This window comes from Toxotes jaculatrix, chromosome 14, assembly GCF_017976425.1.
Source record: "Toxotes jaculatrix isolate fToxJac2 chromosome 14, fToxJac2.pri, whole genome shotgun sequence".
Taxonomy (NCBI): Eukaryota; Metazoa; Chordata; class Actinopteri; family Toxotidae; genus Toxotes; species Toxotes jaculatrix.
This window is the reverse complement of record NC_054407.1, coordinates 4,462,805-4,490,127: the sequence shown is the minus strand read 5'-3', so window position 1 is coordinate 4,490,127 and position 27,323 is coordinate 4,462,805. Positions and strand designations below refer to the sequence as shown.

Sequence of the window (27,323 nt, the reverse complement as noted above, 5' to 3'; positions counted from 1 at the left end):
GTCATCACATAGCAGCACAGATATATGAGTACATTTTTACTGTTGGCTGTTTTTTATAATGTCGAAAAATTGATAGTGAGTATAAACATCTCAGAAGAGTCGGAGGATTTACTATCCCGGAGTACTTAGACCGGTCAAACCTTATAATATACAGGCAATGTATAAACTATAAGGGGATACTTGCTCACTTACAAGTGATATAATGGGCTTTAAATTGACAAAACAATATATATAAATTACCTACATATCTTCGCCCAGCAGTGATGTTAGATACTGGACCATCAGCAACACCACCAATTTGAGTCCTTCAGTCTCTCTGATATGTTGTATTAGGTTTGCAGCCACAGATGCCTAACTGCCTAACTTCAGTGCTACTTATCACTGGGCGTACGCACTGGAGTATCAGCGTGGGAGACAAAGCAGAGATGAATGCATTGGCAGACTTATAGTGAGACTCTATATGTAATTAACAGCCTCAACTAAATGGGATGAGCCAGTCTGCATACTGATTAGACTGTGGCCGAGCAAATGCACACATCCCATTTATCTCTGTTTTTTCCTCTTTTGTTCTGCTGATTTTTTTTTTAAACTCCTTCTGCTTTTACTTTTAGGTTTGTTTATATTTTACACAATTTGTTAGATGGGTTAAAACTTCATGACTGTCAAAAAAAAAAAAATACACACCAGAAAAATGTAAAGGATGAGTTAATTATGAATTTGTTTTAGGTATCTGGTCAGCTTTAAGCTTGTTTTGCTTCTCTGACCCATCGTTTCTGAAGTTGTGTCACTCATTCACTCATATAATGTACATAAACAATAGTGTGTTTTATTTAAGATCAGGAAAGTTAATTTTTTTTGTCTGATTTTGGCAAAATGTGGCAGTTTTACAAAAATACACAGAGCTGTGCAGTTGACTCACTTTTTAAAAAGTTTGAAATGTCACCAACCAGTTAGGTAACAAATGGCACTGATCAGCTGCACTTTGTGAAACCATAACACAACCATAATCATTGCTCTTTTAAATCAGTGTCTATTTTAAAACTTTGATTTAATTAGATTTTTGAAAATAAAATCACATACTTTCTGGACTCTAACAGTTAATTCTCCTCATTCAGTTATCTCAGGGAGCCACATGTTATGAAACAACCATCAGCGGTACGTGAAAAAATCCAGCCTATCCTCTTTTTTGGTCTGGCTTTATGCAGTAATGGTTCTATAATTGTCTTATGAAAGGGAGTGAAGCAAAAGCAAACGATACATTATCTGCTGCACAGCAGACAAACCACAAAACCACAGTGAGACAGTGAACGGCCGCCAAAGAAATATGAAATGAAACAGCAGAATCTCACTTCAGTTCTTCCAAGGATAAACATCAGCCTGTTGCTCTGGCATGTGAAATGTCATAATGGAAGCGACTCCAGGAGTTTTCACTTTTTAAACCCACATAAACGAGAGAATTCAATACTTTATCCACTCGGATTCAAAAAGAAATCAGTAGTTCTTTCAGTGAAAAGGGTTCATTACAGTATACTGTAAGATAATCAAGAGAAGAGATTCAGAGAAAGAAAAACTGACCCGATTTATTGACTAATTATTGACCCACAGGAGAGGAATCTTTGACCATTTTCCTGGACAAGCAGAAGCTGAATAAGAAGTCAGAGGGCAACAGCAACAGCTCCGTGGTGTCTCTGGAGCTGCTCCATCAGCTGGCCGCTTCCTACTTCACAGATCGAGAGAGCACCCTAAGGAGACTGCACCACCTGCAGATCGCCACCTCTGCAATCAAGGTAATGGACACATGCACACTAAGCCTACTTACAGCCCATATCCAGACACATGTTCTATGCCTTCAAGCAGCCCTGGAAAATGTCTAGTTCAATATACAGCACACAGATGCACTGTTTATTTTTCTATATGTAAACTTGTGTTTGCAGTTCTTCAGATCCACAAACAATCAAGGTAGACACACAAACATTAACCCTCCTGTAAGCCCTATATATTCCCCCATGCTTCATCTAGACCAATAGCTCTGCTTGTTCTCAAGGTGTACGCAAACAATCCATTTTAAAGATTATCTTTAAGGTGCATCATTGCTCAAAAGCCGTGGGAGATACGAAAGAGAGAGCGAGGACATGATATTTTTAAAAACGGCAGGCTGGTTCAGAAGCACAGTGTGTGCACTGTAGGCCAGGGAGGCACTAAAGCATGGCAAATGTCATGATTCTTTAAAGTCCCGGTAGGATAAAAAAAAGTGTATTTATTCATACTGTACTCTACTGGATGCCATCTGGATTGGGTTAGTTTTTCTGTAGGTGTGTGTGCAGATGCATCACATAAAGGGCTAAAAACATCTGGAAATTTTCATCACATTTGTTAAAAGTGGTTCTGATGCTAGATTTTTAAGTGGTTTAACACCTACTTGTGGCATTTATGGCAAAGCTGGTCCTTTGCTTCATTTTATTTACCTGTACGCTCAACACTCAACTCGTCCTGAGGCGGTAAATCGCCATCTCCCCAAAATCCTCCACCAGGCTTTTACCAGCTCTTTTCATCATTAATTGCAAATGGCACAGTTTTGTTGAAAATCCACTCAAAGAACAGGGAAAAATAAATCCTATTATCTCCTCCAAGGCTTTACCTTTTTTTTTTTCTTTACCCCCTGATGACTGGAAGCACAGCATAACCAAGCAATACATTTTTCACATCGGAACAGATCTGTTGGCTTGGAAGTGATGACAGCAGGTGTGTGTGTGTGGGTGGGCGGACCGTGCTTTCATGCTTCAACTTAAATAGCAAATCTGATTGAAATGAGTAATTGCGAAGTGTAAATTTCGCGTGCACCTTGAATAAGGTGGCTTTATTCCAAGTGCCGTCACTGAAAACACAGCATACGGCGAGCTCGCATCGAGCAGAGGCGACGCTGGCTCTCAGACCATTTGTTTCCGTGTCACTTCAAAAGCGAGACTGAAACACGTGTTTGCTTGAAACTGCGTTTTACCATAAAGACCTTCAGTTTGATTATCAGGAGAAAATGAAATCGAATTATAATGACTGATCAAAAAGTTTGTTGCACAACATTTAGCTGCAGAGAATCTGAATGAAACCTCTGCATACTTGGAGCAATGCAGTTTTTATGTTTATTGACAAGCTTTTATCACAGCACCACTTTAATATGTGAGCACAAACAACAAACAAGTGTTTTTCTTTGCTTACTGAAGTATGTTTAGTCTGAACTCTGTGAATTAATTATGAATTGAAATCCCGCTCAGTTTGATGCATTGGTGTCCATGGGGAGAGGCCAGTGAGCGACTGTTACAGTAAAACAATCAGCTGTCTTTTACAAACGAGTCAACAACAGCAGATAAATAAGCAACTGGCAGCCATTAAGCTCTTTCTTTTCCTCATCAGTTAATCTGTTTTCAATCTGCATGTTTCCAGTCATATTCTGTGAACTGCACTTTGTATGAATTCAGCTGAGCACTGCTTGGCGTGCCCATCATCTCATGCCTAAGTGAGCGTGATCACAGATGCAACAGAGCGCACTTCTGACCACCCCCAACTCCACTCATCACTGATGCAGGCGGTGAGACGCCTGCTTTTCAGTTTGGTGTTAAGTTACGTGCGCATCATGAGCACAATATGCTGTAAACTAAGTTGAGTTTAATTAAACCGCCTCAAACTAAAATGACAAAAAACCTGGGTAAAGTCTGGGATCAAAGCTGACACAGACCCTTCACGAAGCGTCGTATGGAAATGGAGAATGAAATGTTAGCACAACCTTGTGCTCAAGACACTCCAACTGGAAGAAATCTGCCTAAATTACAATTCAAATGTTGCTGCTTGCAGGTAAAAACCATGTTTTTCCAATAAAGTCTGAAATGAAGAAAAATCTGAATGACTGAAAACTTGAGAATGCATGGACACTGGGTGCATGCAGAGCCTGAGACATTTGTACAACCTGAGCATCTTTCTCCAAATGCATGGGGTCGAGTAACACACTACAATTCACACTACAATTCCCTTGTAGTAGTGAACACAGTTGCAGCACCATAACAGCTCATAACATGGATTCCAGAAAATATGTTCAACATGACCCTTCAGTTTATTGCTAAGTGTTAGAAGCTTTATAGGCCTTGAAAACCCATTTTCTCAATCAGCACCTATCTTCAAGTATTATTATTATTACTTAAAACATGTAGGAGGTGATGGAAGACATCTTAGGCTAAGAGCTTCTGAACAAAACCTCTCTGATCGGGGATTAACCAATTTAGGTAAATCATTTTCAGGACAATGGAAGGGTCTTTGCCCTTTCAAGTAATCAAGGCAGTATTTACATCCCTTCAAAAGTGTCATTGTTGAACTACCATGTTAAACAAATCCAAAAGTGGAGGTCCTAAAAGTAACTGAAACCTCTGACTGAATGCCATCCAATCCTGGAGCCTTAGCCTTCTTCATTTTCTGGTGGGATTCTTCAAGCTCCTCTAGAGACCAAGAGAAAGACAGAGATGCCAAATTGAATTTATTAAGAAAAAAACATTCATTTCATTCAATGGCACCGTGTTCTCTGAAACACATAGCTCTTTGTAATATTCTCTAAATCTCTTATTTATAGATTAAAGTCCCATGCAGATGGGATTTGCTGGATTTCTCCAGGGAAGGTGGAGTGATTTTGACTTTACCTAACCTGGTCAGTGATTTTAATCCTGTCCTGAGTTCTTACGTTGTTAATTTTTAACTTCCACACCAGTAATTATTACAACCACAATTACCAACTGTTTTCCTGCAAATGTACCACAGTTTAAAGCCCATCCAAAGGAACATCTCTGTATTTTTAAAGTGGAACTTTGAGTGTTTTCTGTGGGAAGAGTTGTTTGTCCTTCTACTTGTTTTGTCAGCTCAATGTGAAATGTGACTTTTATTTATATATGGCTCATCTGAAAGATGGAAACATGCTAATACCATCTGTTTCCATCTGTGAGGCAGGTACTGGCATTCTCTTCTGAGCTCCTGATTAAGCATATATTTATTTTCCATTCTGGCAATTTGGTGCCATTAAAAGTACATTGGATTAGCTATTAGCTGTTCCTGTTTACAGTGTACCCACGGATGTAAAGACAGCTAGCACTGGATTGCTTTGGTACTGATGAAAACTTAAAAACAGTGAAAGACAGGTTCTGAAATGTCTTTTTTTCCTGTCGCTTTTCAGTGGATTTATTGATGTCAATTGCCGATGGACATTGGAGATAATGATATCTGTATGAAGTGTAAACCACACTGAATGATGTCACTGTGTTTTTCATATCAGTTTTTTGAGATATGACTCTGAGGAGAATAACATTTGAAGAAATATCTTGTCCAAACAGTTCATATAGGATGTTAGACACAAAATTAAATGGATTTCTAGCTTCCACATTATTCTCAAATATATTATCCCATCCATCCATCTATTCATCCATTCTCTGCTGCTCGTGTGGGTCTGAGTAGCTGCAGGGCCCAGGCTAAGGGAGCAAATTGCAACCTCCAGCTTCTCCTGAGGGATCCCACAGCATTTCCAAGCCCTGTGAAATACACATTATTATCCTTACAGCATGTTTGGGATCCACCCCAGGGTCTCCAAGAATTTGGAGATGCCCAGAAAACCTCCAAAAATAAAAAAAGGTGTCTATTGGACATTCTGAGCAGACGCCCAAACCACTGCAACTTTCTCTCAGTGTAGAACAAAACTCTGCTGTCACCTTTATGATAACAGGCTATAAAAAAATAACACTGTCATCAGAGTCACAGCCATTGCTGAAAACTTGGACACTGAGGATTGTGGACTTATTCCATCTTTACATTTATCATTAATCTAAGAGGAATGTCACTTTTACTGCTTTGCACGTATAAATAAATGTGTTTAAAAAGTTTCACACCTGATGACGTTTTTCATCATGAGTCTATAAATGAACCCGCACACTTACACCAGTCTCTGCTAATGTCAGATTTATCTAATTAGATTTTGGAGTACCTACTGTTGCTGCATATATTTGCATATAAATGATGTAATGCAATAAAACACATTTTCCAGAAACTACTCAGCTCATTAATACTTGACGATGAGCTAACGCCAGCCATTTGCTATGTGCATATAGATTAAGAAATATGCAACATATGTGCATGGATTTGTTTTGTTTATTCTCATCAGCATTAATACTTTAATATGACATTCAAATAAAAAATAAAATAAAATTCTAAACACTAAAATTGCACATAGGACCTGGTTTACCTGTCCATGATAATGAGAATAGAGCTGCTTTTCTCCTTGAAGGCTGACAGGCAGGTAAATAGTCCCTTTCTTTAGCGACTGCCAACACCCTGAGATTTTGCACACCCGCCTACACACACACATTTACCAGCAGACGCACAACAAACGCACAGCTACTCCCACTTGGAGAAGTGCATCCTTTACATGTTTCTGCTAAATGAGGATCTCTGGTATGCAAGCCACCTGCCGCGCTGTGTTCTGCTATATCAACTCATCCCCCATGAGGAAGCGACACTGAGTGGGATGTACTTGACCTGTGTCCATGTACGCCTCTGGGCTCTGTGTCGCTGTAGCACCGAGTAGGAGGTGGGAGTGAAAAACATTATCTTTATCTCCAGCGATAAAGAGCAGGAACCTCAATCACACATCCAGTTTAGACTACAGCTCACTGAGACAAAAAAGACCTATTGTAACATCTGTGTGAAATCTGCTGTTTGGAAATGAGAGGGGAACTGTCTCTGTACGACACAGAGGAAGGCAGAGTATTTTTACCACGGCGCTGCAGTTGTCAAGAGCCAAAATCAGCAGGGAAACTGCACAGAGACGCTTTACTCCTCTATAATTTTTGCAGTTAATCAAATTACCATAAAACAACTGTCACCCAATGAACCTGGTGCTTTTGGGGAATTTGGAAGTCTGAGGCTAAGGAGCAGTTGCCTGCATAGTAATCCTGCTTTACCCATAAATACTGTAATTGTTTTTGTTGTGCAGGGGGGGTCCACCCAAATCCAATTTTCAACTCTGCCTTAAAGGAAGGACAAGACAATTGCAACAAAATAAAGAGGCTAAATTGGTTTGAGAGTGAAAATAATATCAGTCATGGACTAACAGTTTAGTGGTGTGTGAGAGTACAAGGACCACACAGTGGAAAAGAAATATCTTCATAATATGACGAGAGTAATAGAGACAAGAGACAGTTTCTTGCACAGTCTTTTCAAATACTGATACTTATACTGATAATATGTGAAAGAGAGTTGTTTCTGTGGCCCTAACCTTTTTACAGGTCTTTCAGTAAACGTTCACTCAGGTAGTAACATACTGTATGTCACAGCTGAGCTGACAACAGACTCATGTTTGCACTGACTGAATATGCAATGTGCTGCCTCTAGAGTTTACTTTGAGTGAAGTCTGAAGTCTAACAGACTGCGTTCAATTAGAACAGAGCTGATTTAGTTCCATAGCCAGTACAAAAACATGAATGAGATGCAACAGTTTCCTCTTTCATTAATAAAGCAGAGATTATCTGTGACCACATCTGTGGCTTAAACAACAACCCAAAATGGCCTCCTTCCCCTACACTAATCTCCCTCTGCTTCCCGCCTTTATCTCTTGCTAATCTTTAGCTCCGTCTCAGTGAAATGATATTTGAGAGATGTTTGAGATGTGTATCTTCTGTAGCGCCTTGAAGGGTAACTTCCATTCCTTTTGATAATAGGTGCAATCTTAATGCAAGGGAGAGTGTGAAGATGTGGGGAACAAGGCTGTTTTAAAGAACAGCAAGTTCACGTAGACTGCATGATTTAGCCAAATGGAGTGATGTGGCTTTGCCAGAGACCATATCCATCTTCCTATGCTAATTGTGCTATCTTGAACACTCATTCTGGAAATGTACTATTTGTTGGATCCTTGCTTCTTCTTCTTTTTTTTAAATGTTCTTTTTCTTTCTTTCTTTTGTCTTTATTTCTCATGTTATTTCTGTGTCGCGCTTGATCTTTGAATATTTCTGTCTCTCCCACGTTTACCCTTCGTCTCTTTATATACTTGACTTTTCGCTCTCTTCCTCTGTTTCTCTCATTATTCTGCCTGCTCTTTTTCTTTTTTTTTTGTTCTCTCAATTTCCAGCCCCACAGCAGAACATCATACACAGCATGTCAAGTGGGAAATTGTTAATATATCATATTTTCCATGACACGTATCTCAGCAGCACTAATAACCAGGTCAGATGTTTGTGCTATAATTAATATTTAATTGACCCTGATAGTAGAAATGTCAGGTACGTCTCTTCAGCTAAGAGAGTAACTTAGTGTTTTTGTAACTTGGTTGTTCTTGTTAGAGAAAATAATCTGTTTTAGTTCCTGCTGAGACACACATGACTATAGGTGAGGTTCTCCCCTCTTTGTCATCCCTGCAGAGACAGACAGCGGCAGAGAGAGGGCATGAAGATATGTTGGTGGCGTTGACAAAAGTACAGAAATTCACTACAATTACTAAAAATAATTGGATTAATTAAGGATCTCACATAGCTGATAAGGAGTCCTTTGTTTTTGTTGCTACTCTGTTGCTGTTCTGCATCCAAAAGTGTTTAGAGCAATAGACATTTTCTTGAGTTTCACATCTGAGTTTCTTCTACTAGTATTGCAGCTAAATTATGCTGCAGTATGAAAGCATCATAAGGAAACAATGTTGGTCTCTCAGAAATGGTTTTACAGGACCCCAAAAAATATAATTAACTGTATACAGTCTATAAGGTTATCATGCCCAGTATTCACTTCTTAGGAGTGATCACAAAAGTCTCCCAGTGAAAATATCACACAGACATTATACCAAATAAAATATTAAGACAGTAGAATACACAACATGGTGTGCTGATATGGAAGATAATGTCCAAGATGAAGTAGAGAAGACAGGGGACAAAGTCATCCCCAAAACACACCGATTTTTAAAGTGTGCCTTGCAGTAAGTTTACCCCATGGTTATGTCTGTTTTACCACATAGGGTGAAATGGTAACATAGCATGGACCAGATGTATGGTTGCTATGGTTACCTGCAGAATAATAATGCATACAGACAGTGGCCCAATAAGACTCTCCTCCCAAGAAGAACTACTTCATCAGTTGTTTCAGCAAGTGCCCCAAAACCACAGAGGTTAATGTTCAAATCAGAAAGCGCTCTGTCGGCCTTAGTAAGAGGTAGTTTGACCCTGTTACAGAGCAACACAGTTTGTGTGTGGAGGAGGTCGGGGTGGGTGGATGAGTCAACTAAAATTTAGACAGGAGATCATTCCATAAGCTTAACAATATCGTTATTACTGTAACCATGACAACAAAGGTTCCCTAACCTTAACACAGTACTTATTATAACCCAAACCATGAAGTGTCCCACACTAAAAGCCTCGATGGTCTGATTTGGTCTTTAAGGGTCAGGAGGCCTTAATCAACAAACTAGGCTGTACAGTATGGATGGGTATCATTAGGATTTTATCAGCATTGTTAAAACTACTGTAATCAGCATTTTTTTTGTTTTGATAATAATGCCTATTATGTGAATCCACAGAAAATTATTACCTGAACCTGCACCTCCAGGTCTTTATAGTGAGTTCCAGCACGTTGTCAAGCTGTGTTTTGATTCAGTGTCATTTCAGTGTGGCTTACAGGAGCAGCAGGCAGCTCTAAAAACCCACTGTACACTAACTGTGGCACCAAGCAGCAGACAGGCACAGTTAGCGACCAGCTGGTGAACATAGTGGAGCATTTAGCAGCTAAAGAGCCAAATATTGTAACTGCTGGATGTGTTTGCAAACAAGTTTGCCAAATCAGTGTAGATGATATGTCAGTGTTGTGTTCACAATTTGTTTCCCTATGTTTTATAGTTTTTCTATGGCCATGATATAAACATAAAATTTTGAGCTATTCTTGTTGTTTTCTATGTTATTGATCAGAAGACATATTTCAGCAAATCATAATTCTGTATGTAAACCATGTAACATTTTTAAGGAAGAAACAGCTGTAACCAACCACTGCTGTTATGATTCCTGCTCTGATCTGAGGGACCTACAAATCTAGTTTCTTTCAAACACACACATGATAGTGGTGATTATCAGACCTCAATCAAAGCACACTTGACTTAATGCAACCTTCCATTCTTTAAAGTTTAAATCATCGTATACTGTAAAAAGATACGTATTTCCTCTGTTTTCTAGGTAACTGAAACAAGGACGGGCCCACTCGGCTGCAGTAACTACGACAGCTTGGATTCGGTTAGCTCTGTGTTGGTGCACAGCCCAGAAAATAAGATCCACCTGAAGGGTAAGGCTGGATAACACACACACAAACACACCACACACATATGTACATTCTCTCACATATATTCATTTTAAATTAATGCACACACTCCACTGAGAGGACAGGATTTTTCAAGCGCACACACTTGAACACACACACACACTGCCACCATTGCCATCCACCACACTGCCAGGCCTCTCACCTCCTGTGTGCAGGAGCTGGGCAGGATGACCCTTTGCTTTACGCTACAGTAGCTTATGTGCCTGTTCTGCCTGACTGGCTCTCAGTCTCCTGGGTAATCTGTTGTCTTACCAGGCTGTAGATGGACCGTGTCTGGCCACACTGACCCCAACCTAACCCCTCCAACCACACCTGAAACACTCAGTGCACAAGTAAAGCTCAAATGGTAATCCAGGGACTACCCGTCTTGTCTGATAAAACTTATATTGGGGGAATAAGAAATCTTTCTTTCACATTCAATCATGCTACAAAAAGAAGTCTCTGTAATTTTGTTGGCTTCATGTAAGGTGCAGTATAATGCTTTGCAGGGACAGACTAAAACCATTAACTACAGAAGCACTGTCTTCTGTTGTTACTTGGGGCATCAGGGTGGGGAGGCACCCTGCTTAGGCTCATTGTTATTTTGTATGCAGAGGGAAATGAAATGGGTTAAATGAGCCACCTAAGGAGACTAACTCTGTCGGCTAAGGAGACACGTGCCCTCATTTTCAAGACGACAGAATGGTGTTTCTCCATAGATGACCTCAGGTAAATAGGATTTGTCCGTGTGAAGGTTGATACATCTCGGTTGTATGATGAGTGTTAGAACAGAAATGGCTGATATATTCACCCAGGGACAAAATATTCCCATTTTTTCTGTCTTGTTACCGTGACCCAGAGGTGGGTATTAATGAGTTACATTTACACCATTATATGTACTTTATACTTTTTTGAGTACATTGTACTTGTTATTGTAGATTTAATATACTTTAACTCTCACTTGGGTCTATTTTTAGAGATACAGCTGGATACATTTATCAATCCACTTTTATTTATTTATCATTTTACTCATGTGTGCCCATTATGTAGGAGGCTGGTGATATTCTTTTACCAAGTCTGCTGGTGCTCCTGTGCCCTTCATGACTCTGTTCATGGCAGGATAATGGCTTCAGCTACAATGGGAGACTCAGATGAGACAAAGCTCCCAGTGTCAGAATATGGATTTCAAACAACAAGCCCTGGTTGTTAATGCTGGTCTGAGGTCAGTACATGAGAGAATTGAACTGACACTGAGCTGACAGAGAGCAGTAAGTGTGTCGGTTGAGTTAATGCTAATAAGTTTAACATTATATATGCACAATATATCAGAAAATAGTTGTTTTACCTCTACCTTAGTTTTTGTTTTTATGAAATAACAGTACTTTTACTTGAGTACAGTTTTCTTAGCTGCTCTACTCACCTCTGCCACCAGCGTTGCACTCACTGCTGTGAGGTTTTACTGCACCACCATGAAACCAGAGGCCTTAGTCTCTTAAATACAGTATTCTCAGTTTGATATTTAAAAATAAATAAATTGCCCCCCTCCTGTGTGTGTGTGAATATCTCTAAGTGGCCTTTCAGAACCAGGGAAAACACAAACCTGGCAAAAACTAAGCTATGAACAGCCAACATTTGGGCTTACCTCTAATTTCACATTATTTATAACTGTTGTGATTGTGGTTTTCAGAGATGACTTGTTAATCAAAGAGTGGCTCATAGGGTTCTGTCTTTTTCCTTGGATTTCCTTTCTTTTTTAGTTCTCATGTGTCTAGAGCTGTTCATGCTAACTGCCTTGTTCCCATTTTTTTTCTTCAGAAAAATCTAGCTCATTACCTCTGAGGCAATGAGGTGATGTTGTTTGGATTATTTTCATTTGTTCAGAATTCAGAAGCTGTTACTGAAATGGCGATCACAACTTTCTTTAAGATTTTCAGGCACATGAGCGCTTACTGTAACAGAACATGCTCGTGGGCAGACTATTTAATGGACGGAAAGATTAAAAGAACATAAAGAAAAGAAGAGAATATCAAAATACTATTATCCTCCTTGGCCATCTGGCCTTCTCCTTTCCTTTAAGAACTAAAAGGAATAATCACTAGCACTGATCTGTACCCTTGTCGAAAAAGGAGACAAAGGGGGACCAAAACCTTCTAGTCATATAAATTTGTCCTTGAGGCTGTGTCTAATCCCAAGTGTGAGGTGTTCATTTCACTGAGCCACTGCTTCACAGTAGGTACTTCAAATTTCTCCAGAGCTGAAGTATAATTTGCTTTTCTATTGTTAGGCCAAAGGCAATAGTGTTGTTGGAATTCAGTCAGTGTGCCCTGTGCTTCTGAAATGATGAGTACTATCAGCATGGGATCTGGCTGCAGTGTGGGCATCTAACAAAAAAAAAAAAAAAATAGCCTGGTTTCTGAGCAGTTACTCTATGTAAAATCTTGAATTGGATCAGGCATTGCAAGGCATTTTTTTAACATCTATGAATGTATTTTATACTGTCATTCCACATATCTGCAGGAATTAATACTGTGAAAAACCAACAAAGTTAAAGCTGCACTAATATGTTTTATTACAGTAACAATACATCAACTTATGTCTGTGTGTAATGTGACGTGTCACGTGTAAAGACTTATCATTGAACTCTGCAGTTCCCTCAGCTCTACAGGGCATTTTATTGTCTCTCAGATCATTGTTTTGGTTTTTCCATTGTTCCATCTGCTTTCTTCTGTTGTTTATCTGGAGTTAGGTTGCGGTAACAACAGGTTGAGGAAGGCATCCCAGGTGTCCTTCCCTAACCCCTCCATAGCAATGTTTTCCAGTTCCTGCTGGGGGATCTCAAGGGTGTTCCCAGGCCAGATGAGATATTTAATCTCTCCAGTGCATTCTGGGTCTACAACTTACTAGTTGAACCTGCCCAGATCTTCAATGGGAGTCACTCAAGAGACATCCTAATCAGATGTCTGAACCAGTTTGACTGGCTCCTTTCGATGCAAAGGAGCAGTGGTTCTACTCTGACCTTCCTCCGGATGTCAGAGCTCCTTACCCTAATCTCAAAGGGTGAGACCATCCACCCTGTGGAGGAAACCCATTTCAGCCGCTTGTATCTGCAATCTCATTTTTTCACTCACCACCCAAAGCTCATGACCACAGATGAGGATACAATGCTGGCTTTACTGCTGCCCCAACACCAATCCTCTGTCAAACTCATGCTTCTCCCTACCCTCATTTGTGAACAAGACCCAGAGAATTAAACTCCTTCAGTTGGGGCAGAAATTAAAGATAGCAACCCATAGTTTTCCAGCAGATAACCATGTCCTTGGACTTGGAGGTGCTGACTCTCATCCCAGCTGCTCCACACTTGGCTGCAGACCACCCCAGTTCATACTGAAGGTCACAGTCCAATGAAGCCAAGAGAACCACATCATCTGCAAATAGCAGAGATGCAATTCTGAACCCCCCAGTTCTGTTTTGGCTTTATGGATGTCAGAGTCTCACAGTTCCCATCAACCTTGTTTTCAGCGGCAGCTTGGAGTGTAATGAACCCTGTTACATTTTGATAAGCAGTTGTCTGTGGTTTTTCTTGCCAGAATGTTGCCTGAAGCCATCCTCCACTAACAAAGTACTCCCAGTTGCCTTCATTATATTGTTTTTTTTTATTGGTGTTATAAACCTAGTTCAAAGATAATTGTAACTGAATTTAATCACTAATAATTTAACTGGGTTTTCCATTTATTTTGATAAATTGTAATCATTGATTAAAATTAAAACTCCAACATTTATGGTTAATTATTTAGAAGATTGATAATTTATGAGACTGATATTCTGATGTTATGAGACTGATCTGAATACACTGGAACAGTGTCTCATATTTTGACCAATACAGTAAATATGCCCAAAACCTAACATTGTTATGATTTCATGATGTTGAATTCTCCATAGCAACATTACCTGTAAAGTTATCAAAGATACTCAGTCACTTAGCTAGCCGAGTAGTGCATGTGATTTACAGGAGGTCCATTTGAGCTAATGTTGAAAAAATGTGATGCACCAAACCAAAGAGTCATGAAAGCAAGCCACCAAACTCTCAGACCACAGACTAATTTGTTGATGTTTAAGCAGATGGCATAAAAATTTCATTCACGCAGTCCTCTCCCAGAGAAGTAGACGTGATTCTGCAGCAGAGAGATCCTCTGAAGTGTAAATACATGATGCTAATACCAGGGATGAGCTGGCGGCCAATGGAGAAACATGCTAAAGGGATGATGTCATAACTATATTCTATTGGCCATCACATTGGAGGGTCCACTCAAAACTTTAATTCATTATTGTAAAGATGTATTAACTGATTCATTTAAATTTGAACTTGCTTTCTCTTATTTTATTTGTCATTTTTCAAGTATTTCTTAGCTTATAATCAATGTTGAATTTTGGTGCCATCAGGTATTGATTAGGTATCTGTAAACCAGCAGGGATTCTAAATATAAATAAACCATTGGTTTTACTGTATCTGTACTTTCATCTAGTAATGTAGTCAGACACTTAAAGAAGTAACAGCTGAAATACAAGAAAACACTAGAGACCATCTAATGATGAAATCAATCAGCATTAGCACCAAATCAGTGTGTGATGTGCAATGACCCCTTTCCTACTTCCAACCCTCCTACTTCCAATGCCCTTGCTCAGACCAGAGCCATCTTTGAAATCGGCCATCATTCTGATCTCAGCTGCACACCTGTAAAGTGCATCTTCCACAGTTATGATGCAATCACAGTGACAAAAGGTGTCCACAGGCAGACAGACAGACATATTTAACACCGGCCTACTCAACACCTATTCAAAAATGCCTCTGCAGTAGACTGTGGAAGTCATTTTCTTTTTGTGGTGCTTGTTCACACACACTACTACCTTCCACTGCTTATTATAGTCTGCACGCCCAGCACCTTTGGTGCTTGGTCCCCGAAATATTGTGCAAATGATGCAAAGTTATTCAGATTAAAGCCTTGTCAGTGGACAACGACGGACTGTACATGACTTTCATTACAGGCCCATGCAGGACCTGTAATGATGCATTTATGAAATTTAGTTTGTACTGTACTGAATATTTGTCTGTTTGTATGATACCTAATGTGAGCACTTAAATTATGAACATAATGGGGTATTTAACTATTTGCTAACACATTTTTCACATGGACTTTATAAAATTATATTCAATGTTGTATTTACCTCTGTCTACTGCTCCCCATGGCCAAAAAAATAATTAATGTTGCTTTAAAGCTTGGACATCTTTGTGAAATGCAGTTGGAACAGATTTACAGCACAAACACATGAAAACACCTAATTATTGTTAATACACACACTGTCACATTAGCATTTCCAGCACTGCCCCACATGTAAACTAGTGTGAGGAGCACAGAAAAAGCACAGATAGAGGCATCTTTCATGTTTAATAACCAGTGTGGTTCGAAATTGGCAGATTACAGTGTGTTTACGTAGGACTCCATCAGTTATATTAAGAAGCTGGCTAAGAAAATGTATGAAAGCAATGAGTTTAGACATCTTATTTGTCAGGTCCAGTCTTAGAGAAGTTGAACTTAATGTATCTTAGCTCAAATTGAATTTCCCTACAATATGAACGGCATAAAACCTGCCAGTGGTGAAGAGATTTCCTTCTTTCCATACAGCACTGACACTTAGATAGTGGTGTCAGGAGAGGAAGAAAAAACCCTTGGCTGCAGACCTAAATTTTCCTGTCTATTTACTAATGATGTAACATATGATGTGTTTTTATTTATGATAATTTTTTTAATGGAAATGGAGAAAGTGCAACTACTGCAAATGTCCAAGGGTAAACTCTTCTTCTAATCCAGGCCAATTAGCCTGATGGGCTCCATTTAACTGGGATTTCAGAACTCTTTTCCTGGGAGCCAAATCAACACAAATTAGGTCATGCAAATTGTTTTTTGTTTTGTTTTGTTTTTTGTAGCACTAAGTAAAAGCTGTGTTACAGTATCTAGTTTAGAACAATAAAAATAGTTATGGGAGAAGCAGAGGTATTTTGAAACAGGTATCTGTGTGGGACGGTATTTTTAAACATCCCAAAACTCGTCCTAATAGTGCCATGAGAATAATCTTCCTGAACTGAATGCTGGCCTCCTTATGTGGATGAGTACTTCCCACTAATTCCTACATCCCTCCACTTCTTATTGTAACAGGATGAACCATTCTACCTACACAGACTCTTTGTGCTTGAGCCTCTGCACCACTGATAAATCATGAAAGAATAAAAAAAAAAAGAATCAGAGTTACAGAACAGAGGTTTTACACTGTATTTTCGATTCCCTGCGTGGTTCAACACTCCACTGTTCTTACTCTCTCTGACCTGTCTCTGATTGCACGCCCCTCCTGTACTTTTAGGCTTTGCCTAGGTGTTTGTGTGTGTGTGTGTGTGTGTGTGTGTGTGTGTGTGTGTGTGCGCGCAAGTGTGCTTCAGCGAAATGAAGACCACTGCTTTAGTGCCAACAGTGGCTACTCCTCTCTCATCATTAATGTTTGACAAAAACATCCTGACTTTAGCCTTGAGTCAGAGCACTGCTCTGAAGTGGAGTTGCGAAATCATTATTATTTTTATTGAATGTTTTGCTGGGCTTTTTGCCTTCAAAATTAAACCTCTTCAGTTATTAGTTGTGCAGCTCCATTGTGTATATGAACACGCGTGTGTTTGTGTGTGAGTGTGGGTGGTGTACTTGAGCATGAGTGCATCGGCAAAGCATCAAGAGTCCAGAAAGAGCAAGCCCGGTAACAACACACAGCAGGACTGTGTGGGGAGAGACAGGGACACAAAATATAGAAAGCAGTGCATCACTTGGCTTGGACTGACTTTATTTTACATAATCTCCACTCACAAAACCAAAGAAAAGCAAACCCGCTCTCAGCACAATGCCCCATGTGAGTACATACAAGAACTCATTGGACAAAATTTTATGGAACAAAAAGCCCTGAGGCAAGTGTAGGACTGGTGCTTATCGAAATACAGAATCACAGAGTACAGGATCCATGACCTACATGTGATTCATCCCCATATCTCAGATGAGCAGCTTGGTTACTGACAGAAGGTTTACCATGACCTGCAGTGATGTTATTCCCTGGCAGAGTCCCCCAGAACCATCCTTCAAAGGGCTTCACCCCCAAGACTAAGAGCACTTCAAAAATGTTGTTTTTTTCTAAATTATTTTATCTTAATTATTACCACCGTTTCAAAACATGCTATTAAAAAGAAAGACCCTCTCTCTCGAGCTTGAGTCCTATTTTTTAGGCCATAATTGGTAATAATGACATAGTACAAGCTAATTGCTCAGATCTGGAAATGCAGCAACAATGTTAAGAAGATGTTGGACAGGACAACACAAGCAGTCTGACAGTCAGACAGGTTGTAAACAAACGTGCAAATAAGCTACAAAAAAAAATGTGGTTTGTGTGTGCAGTTTTGTTACCACCATTTTAAGTACACTCACTTTTGGTGTTATCTCTGAATGAAGTGGTTTAAATAATCTGACCAAACTTTTGGCTTCTTTAAAACCTGTCTGATCATCTGACTGCTTGTTTTTCTTGTAATGCTAATTGGAAAGGCAGTTGAGGTGGAGAGGGGATGAAATAGAGTCAGCGATGGACAGATGAGAGGGCGCTGAGGAGCGGGACTGAGTGGAGTTGAGGGATGAACACATGGCCGAATGCGTTCATCCCCAATCCCAGGACTGGGGATCCAAATCCTGGGGTTTGATGATGGGTGCACATCATCAATCCCCAGAGCAGGAGGTTCTGTGGCAGTGTCTCAATGAGGCCTCTTGCTTTGTCATCCTGTTGTGGTTCATGCAGTGAGAGAGGAGGAGACAAGAAAGTAGAGAAGAACTTTGGGCGTGAGGGTTTTGACAACTCAGACAAATGGCAGAGAAAAGAGTGTATATGTAGGTATGAACAAGAAGGGAATTAGGTGAGATTTGGTGTTTGTTTTCGAAGCAAATTATAATGTCTTTGTTAACAATAAGTGATGGAAATGACGGCCAAACCTAGGACAGTAAGACCCAAGCTGCAAACAACATACTTTCTGTTCCATTTAAACCACAGATTGCTACCAAAGAAACTTAAAATACAATCTCACAGATCCACACACACAGATTTCTAGAACAATTTTTAGTTAGCCTCTCATTTTTGCTTGGCTTTCATGTTGACTATTAGCCTGTGTCCATAAACCATGCAAGGCCTGTAACATACAAAAGCATAAGGCATTACTTCTCACAGCAGCCTTTCACCTCCCATAACAAGCTTTTCGACCTCAGTCACAGAACAAATGTTGCACAGTTTTTGTTCTTTTTTCCTTTTCTACTTTTTGTAACCTTCCCATATGTCTGGATCAGTGTGTGGTGTGCTATGTATATGTTTGTTGCAATGACCCTGTGACCCTGTCTTTATACATTTTTTCCAAGATGGCGGCGCGCACGCACGCAGCGGCTCAGGGCTCTCGGCGTTTGTTTGTTTTGTTCGTGTTTTTGTTCGTGCTTTTGTTGTGGTTACAACCACTTGAAGCGTTAGTTCAGTATGGTAGGGCTGAACTATTGTACATAGGAAGAAACTGCCAATTTTATGCATACCCTGAGCCGGATTTTATACTGCCAGAGATCCAGCGAACCACCACGGCTTTCGCCATCGCCCCCCCTCTGTGGCCTAGGAGACGGAGGAGGCACCGTAAACAAAAGAGGGGCAAGAGGAGCGGCGTGCGTGCTAGGCTACATGCTAAACCCCACCGTCCGGCTCTCCCCAGTCTCTTCCTCGCCAACGTAAGATCACTGGCCAACAAAATGGACGAGATTCGGCTGAGGATCGTCACGCGGAGGATGGACAGCTGTGTGGTCATCATCACTGAAACCTGGCTGGACGGCAGCACACCTAACGCCGCGGTCGAGCTAGCGGGACGCTCTTTGTTCCGAGCAGACAGGACTGCGGACTCGGCCAAATGCAGAGGCGGAGGGCTTGCACTTTACATCCACAACTCCTGGTGTACAGCCGCACACATCATCGGAACGCTCTGCACTCCTGATCTGGAATACCTGGCTGTGAAATGCAGACCATTCAAGACGGTGAGAGAGTTCTGCTCCATTCTGATCATAGCTGTGTATATTCCACCGCGGGCTAACGCTAAGCTAGCGCTAGAAGAGCTCTACTGTCTGATCAGCAGGCAGATGAACTCCAACCCAGAGGCAGCTGTGATTGTGGCTGGAGATTTCAATCATGTGGAACTGAAAGCAGTGCTTCCAAAATTCCAGAAATTTATACACTTTCCCACCAGAGACAATAATATACTGGATCAGGTTTACTGCAACATCCCAGGAGCATACAAAGCTGCAGCAGCACCTCACCTGGGCATGTCGGATCACATCTCTGTGGAGCTAATCCCAGCATATAAACCTCTGATCTGCAGGACAAGACCAACCACCAAAACAGTTCAGGTATGGACTGAGGAGGCTTCCTCAGCACTACAAGACTGTTTTGAACTCACTGACTGGGGAGTGTTCAAAGATGGCTCGGACCTGGAGACCTATACATCATCCGTCCTGGACTATGTGCAATTCTGCACTGATGCTGTTCTGCCCACAAAGTCCATCAAGGTGTTTCCAAACCAGAAACCTTGGTGGGACAGCACAGTGAGGTCTCTGCTCAAAGCTAGGGATGTAGCCTACAGGTCAGGTGACAGGCTGGCCTACAGAAGGGCCCGGACAGAACTGAGGAAGGGCATCCAGCAGGCCAAACACAGGTACAGACAACGCATTGAGGAGCACTTCTCCAACAACAACCCACGGGAAATGTGGAGAGGCATCAGGACCATAACAGACTACAAGAACAGCAACCAGCAGATCAGCCACGATCCCGCTCTGCCTGACACCTTAAATACGTTTTTTGCACGCTTTGACACTCCTGGCAGCAGAGAGACTGTTCATCTCCCACAGGTAGAGGAGCAGTCCCAGCCTCTCGTCCTGCAGTATCACCAGGTGAGCTCCACCCTGAAGAGGATTAACACCAACAAAGCTGCAGGACCAGATAAGGTGTCAGGTCGGGTCCTGAAGCTGTGTGCACATCAGCTAGCTGGTGTTTTTCTGGACATTTTCAACTTGTCCCTGCAGTTAGCTTCAGTTCCCGCATGCCTTAAGTCCTCCATCATTGTGCCTGTGCCGAAAAAATCTGCCATCACCAGCCTCAACGACTACCGCCCAGTCGCTCTGACACCGGTAATCATGAAGTGCTTTGAGAGGATCGTCTTAAGTCACATCAAAGACACCATCCCTGCTACTCTGGACAGACATCAGTTCGCCTACAGAGAGAACCGATCAACAGAGGATGCGGTCTCTCTAGCACTGCACACAGCCCTCACTCACCTGGAGCACCCCAACACCTACGTCAGGATGTTGTTCGTGGATTTCAGTTCAGCTTTCAACACTGTGATCCCGGACAAGCTGACTCTGAAACTTCACAACCTGGGACTGCCTGGCCTCTTGTGCTACTGGATCAGGGACTTTCTCACCAACAGGCCTCAAGTGGTGAGAATTGGCAACACCACATCATCCACACTGATCCTGAGCACAGGCACACCGCAGGGGTGTGTGCTCAGCCCAGCCTTTTTCACCCTGTTCACACACGACTGTACTGCCATTCATTCCACCAACATAGTCGTAAAGTTTGCAGACGACACCACCGTAGTGGGTCTCATATCGGACAATGATGAGAATCACTACAGAGAGGAGATCCAGCACCTGACTGGATGGTGTGCAGACAACAACCTTGTCCTGAACACCAGCAAGACCAAGGAGGTCATTGTGGACTTTAGGAGATCCAGGAGGATGGAACACACCCCTCTCCTCATTCATGGGGAGGAGGTGGAGCGGGTGGACAACATCAAGTTCCTGGGCATCCACATCACATCTGACCTCACTTGGTCCATGCACACCTCCCACCTGGTGAAGAAGGCTCAACAAAGGCTCTTCTTCCTCAGGAAGCTCAAAAGGTCTGGACTCTCCCCTCAGCTCCTGACAAACTTTTACAGAGCCACAATAGAGAGCATCCTCTGTTTGAGTGCAACAGTGTGGTACGGGAGCTGCACTGCACAAGACAGGAAGGACTTGGCCCGGGTGGTGAAAACAGCACAGGGGATCGTGGGGAGTCGTCTCCCACAACTGGACTCTATATACGACGGCCGGGTTCAAAGGAGGGCCAGTCGTATAGCTGCAGACCCCACCCACCCAGGTCACAAACTGTTTGTACCTCTCCCCTCTGGCAAGAGGTACAGGAACATCAGAACTCACACCAACAGGCTAAGACACAGCTTTTTCCCCAGAGCTGTGAAATCCATCACCCCATCTCCTCACACATCCACCCTCCACCAACCCAATGGCTGATCACTAGACGCCTGCAAAAGACACTCATGCTTCACTGCACTTTAGTCAGAAATAAGCTGTACTCTGACCCATATACCCATATTCATACCAGTCACTTTATATGTTGTTGCACTGTTCATCATATTCTTTATCCCTATTTTATTTTATATTTTATTCTATTTTATACTTATTTAGATAGATTTTAAATAAGCCTTTTTATGTTACTATTTGTGCCAAAGAGCTGCTGTACAAAATTTCATTGTGCCTTGCATAATGACAATAAAGATTCTTGATTCTTGATTCTTGATTCTTGATCTTATATCAGTGTCTTCTCAATAATCTGATCCGGCTGCTGATTGACCTTCACCAAAACTGCGGAGACAGATTTCTTCTTCACTCAGTCACTCCCTAAAGTGTGGGTGAATTGGAAAGAGGATGAAGTCATCTCTTTCCTGCAAATTCCCCAAAAACCACAAAAAACCAGCTCAGGCGTTTCCACTTGACTGACTGTAGCAGCTATCCCAGGACTTACAGGGGGGAGGTGGGGTACATGCTGGATAGGTCTGTCAGTTATAGACAGAAAGCTATTCACACCACTGTTCACTTTAATTTTTCAAATCTGTGCTTTTTTTCAGTAAATCTTAAAAACCGAGAAATATGAAATATTTCAATCCAAAGAAAGAAAGAAAATAAACTTAATCATAGTCTTGATACTACTTCCATTGGTAAGAGACTATACTTTCTTTTCATTCACATTTAACATATTTGAGGAACAGATAGCAGCAGGGCGCAAAATTGTCACAAAATTGTCATGGATCTCTGTGATCACTACCCATTGTATCTGTCCTTAACAATGACGCACAGAAGGAAGCTTACATGGTGGAGATTTAATTCTACTATAATGAATAATACAGGTTTGAACAGCTTGAAAAAGAAATATCATATCATTTGGAGTATAATGATAATGGAGTGGTGTCTCCGCCTGTGCTCTGGGACGCCTGTGAGGCAGTAATGAGAGGGAAGGTGACTGCGATAACATCTTTCCTTAAGAAACAAAGAGAAGAAAGACTCAATGCCCTGCAGGTTGAATTGAAAAACTTAAACGTGTTTGAACATGAGAACACAACAGATCCTAAGATTGAGGTGGAAATAATGACAGAAATAAATGAGACTGAAGAAATATATACACAAGAAACCCAGAAGAAACTAATATATACAGGAGAGTACCATGAAGGTGGCAACAAATATACAAAATTACTACCCCTTACAAACTACAAGAACACTAGGTAATTGATATGATTATATAATATAAAGGACCCCAAAATAAAGGACATCTACCACCAAGTGAAGGAAATCATAGATTTGTTTTATGGAATATCGTGAAAAATTCAATTCATAATCTTGGGTTAACAATGACCAGAAAATGTAGACACCTCTCAATTCATTAACCATGCCAACCCTGACAGAAGATCAAAATAAAGCACTAATCTCACAGGTAACAAAAAAAGAGGAAATTTACTCTGCTATTGATAGACTGAAAGATAATAAAACCCTGTGCACGGACGGATTCACTTTGGAGTCATATAAAAACCTGAAAGAGGCTCTGACACACATTTTACAAAGGACATTCAACTGGGCTCTGACAAAAGGGAAAACTCCAGCCAGAAGTGATAGTGTTAGTTATACCTGAGTGAGGGAAAATATAAATTACATTGTGTGAACTATAGGCCCATCAGTGTGCTGAACCTAGATTACAAATTGTTTACAATGATGGTCAAACCAGATTTTTACTCAGGCTATAAAATAAATGATTTAAAAACTCCGCTCAGTATCTTTGCTTTAGGTATCAAATGGGCTGGGATTAAAAATGTATATATAAATATCTGGGAATCTTCTGACCTATAGGCTTTTCAGAAATAGAGGAAATCAATTATGGTCTTCTCAAAAAGGGAATGATAGCAGATATTAAATTTCCAAAGGACGACACCACAATAGGAAAGGACATCTGTGAGATTTTTTTCAAAAAAGCCGGTGAAGACTGTATTTACCAAAAAGTAATATCTAAATTACATTCTGCTCTTCAAAATGTACACACCGTACTCTGAATATTAAAGCAATATAATCTCCCAATAACTCTAGAAGAATGGGACAGGATCTGCAGACAGCAGTGGTTAATGACAAGCTCTCCCTCCTGGAGAGAATTCAGCTGCAGGATTCTTCTGTACTCCAGCACATAAGATTAACTATTCCAATCAGACTGTCTGCTGGAGGTCCTGTGGAAGCACAGTGGCAAACCATGATCACATCTTCTGGAATTGTCCCTCTGTGGCTTTATTTTGGAGAAATGTCCACGGTGGCCTGGAGGCAGTTTTTAAGATGAAAATCTTTTTTTTTTTTTTTTTTTTTTTTTTTTAAATTTTAAAATTACGTACTTCGGTGACAAAGACGAGCTTCACTGTGCAAAGCAAGTTAAATACTTGTTGAGGGAGCTGTTAGTGGCATGCAAACCAGAACTATATATGAATGGATCCATATAGAAAATTGATCAAAATGGCCAAACCCATGTGCCAACCATAAGGCCTGACTTCATATAGCAGCAACAGTCTCTCCTTCCAAGTGCAGAATCCTTATGGGTTGATACGTGGAAATGCACATGTGGGTATAAAGTAGTTTCTCAGTGTGGCATTTGCAGAATGACTCCCAGAAAACCTCTAACAGATCCGCCCTCAAAGAACCCCAAACACGCCTTTAGAACTCTGCTGGAATCCCATCAATAGAAGGAGCAGGTCCTAGGGACAGATGCTGTGCGACACTTGTGAGTTCCTGCAGGGTGAGAGATCTGTCAAGTGGCTCCCTTTGCTCAGGCCTAAGTCTGGGCAGTCACTGAAACAAAGTCTCAGCACACCACCTGTCACTGTAAAACGCGGCATATGAATTGTTTGCCAGATTTCCTATCTGTGCCTCCTCTGACACCAGCCCTAAGTGGCGGTCTCAAATGTAAACGTTGTTTAAAGAGAGGGAGAGTTCCAAAAAGGCAGAGGGAGAGTGCCAGATGAAACCGCCTCATTTGGTACTTGTGACTATGGAGACATTTTGTGCTTGTAACTGAAAGACCCAAATGCTCTCACTCACCAAGCAGGCCTTATCCATTCCCAACCTTAATGCCCTGCTGTTTGTATACATCCACCGTGTAGCCGAATGTTTGTGAAAGAACACAAAACTGACGCAAGACAGTCAAGAACGACTCAGGACCAAAGCTGAGGAAAATGTGGATTTCATTCTTTGCAGCAAGTCTGTAGAAAATGCAACTGTCAGTCTGAGACGTCAAACGTGATAACGAGAAAGACAAGCAGGCATAAAGATAAGCATGAAGAGAGAGTGTGTGATACAACAGCATCTGTGGCAGTCTCTATGTAATGCACTGTATACTGAAGCTGGGTCACTGCCAAAGCCTAAGGCTCTGAGAGCAGCAGCATAGTCTGAGGGTACCAACACCATCTCCTCTACAGCCAAGAGTGCATTCCAGTGTAGTGGACCAGGCACTCACCAAAGTAAAGGCTCAGAGAGGACACAAACACACACACTCAGACACACACTGGTAACAGAGGGGTGGTGATCATGGGGGAGGCTTAAGAGCTTCAAATTGCCCAAAATGGAAAGTGTGGTCCCTGCTGGAGATTGAGAGATAGAAAGAGAGGGAACCATGGGTCAGCTATTTCTGGTCTTCTGGGGTGATCTAAATCTGTGGCTGGATGGAAGCAAAGCTTTATGGGTAATGACCCTTAAAGCCCTCATCAAAAGGAGATACCCACAGGTTTTTCCCTGAAATTCATGGTAGGGATTGGAAACCGACACCTAGAGGAGATAAACGTTAGAAGAAAATCCACTGTTGCCAACAAAAAAACAAACCATGAGGGTCAAGTCAAGACAAGTCAGATGGAGCTTTTTATCCATAATCTCTAAGTCTTCTTTTCTCATCAGAAAGCAGTCCAAAGTTTGACACTCAGCTCTATATCTGCATGTAATTAAACTTTGTATAGTTCACAGCATGGAGGGTTGATAATTGATCGACTATTGAGTGATGACATGATTGTCTTAATACTGCCTCCACAGAGCAGTATGTAATTAATAAAATTACATGGATCTTAGATTAATTATAATTCATCTTAAAATAGGCTATAAATAAAACTGGAATACAGAGGAAGGTAATCATCATACACTTCTATTTACAGCATTCCTCGTGATATTCACAATGGAGTTTTGTCCGTTTATGAACATGGGCTGAATTTTTCTGACCAGGTCATCTACATCTCTCAGAGCTGTCTCAGCTGTAAAACAGAAGCAGTGCTGATACTCTAAATAACAACTAGAGGTTTTTAGCCCTTAGAAGCTTAAATTATTATATTATTGTAAAGATTGTGCCAACAAATGTAACTCATCCCTTAATTCAATGAAAGTGAGAAGGTCCCGATAACTTTGAATCTTAATCTGATTCATTACAAATAGAAAAAGATTCTGTGAACTTGTGTTTGCCAGATTCAAGTTTCAGTTGTTCAGGTTCCAAAACTAATAATCATGAGTTAATTATGAAAATGTCCGCTGCTTTGTTAGCATGTATTACATTAACATTAAAAACTGGATAAACTGAAAACCTAAACTTAAATTAAATTAAGATAAATAGTCTAATTCAAAATTTTAGAATGTTGAAGTATGTTGCCTTGAAATTTTGAGTTTACTCAACTTAAAAATAGATTTTACAGACAGACAATATACTATTTTTACGTGACTCTGTTGTTATCTACATGTGAAACTCTCTTAATTCCAGTTTGGTCAATATTATATTTTAAATCCATATGAAAAATGAATTTCAAATTAAATAGAGGATGCAGGATGGATTCAGGATAACACCATTCTACAATACTTGGATTGTCCTAAGAAAACCTGTCCTAAATCTGTCACTGATAGTCATTAAAAGTAAATAGTGCTCAAAGAGAAAACAGTGCTGTCCAGGTTCTGGTAAAGTTGAGGTACTGTATATTGTAGAAAACTTTCACCCAGTGATGTGCTGACGCGATTGCTTAGCTGGGGAAAAGACTTTCATTTCAGCTTCCATTCAAATGTTCAAAGATGTGACTCCTTTTCAGCTAATCCCCCTCTCAGTGTGTGTGTGTCTCCTGACAATTCAGAAAGAGCCATGTTGAAGGCCTCTTTCAGCCAGAATAAACCTGCCGTATCATTCCCACCTCAGCAACATTCATACCGGCTTAATTGCATCGTTGGCTCTTGTGTGGCAAATGATATGCAATCCCAAATAGGGGTTAATAGTCACCTCAGACACATGTGACATGCTGAAGTGTGCGTTTGTATTCATTTTGGATCAGCTAATGTGAGCAGCGTGATGAATGTGACTTGCGTTTTGAGGAGTACTGATGTACCACTACAATAACATGTGTGGCAAAGGTGAAAGGCCACGAGGTGAGAGGAGGAGGAGTCACTGACAAGTACAGTTCTGACAGCCACACTAATTTTCTTTTCCTCAGTCTGGTATACGCAATTACT

At 40.9% G+C, this 27,323-nt stretch overlaps 1 protein-coding gene across 1 annotated transcript in view; it reads left to right on the top strand.

The window, feature by feature from the left end:
- Positions 1 to 27,323, top strand: part of brinp2 (bone morphogenetic protein/retinoic acid inducible neural-specific 2) — an 86,920-nt gene that overhangs the window by 10,104 nt on the left and 49,493 nt on the right. The window contains exons 3-4 of the mRNA XM_041056119.1: positions 1,606 to 1,787; positions 10,224 to 10,329. Of these exons, the coding sequence (XP_040912053.1) occupies positions 1,606 to 1,787; positions 10,224 to 10,329 (288 nt within the window). The remainder of the gene's footprint in view (positions 1 to 1,605; positions 1,788 to 10,223; positions 10,330 to 27,323) is intronic.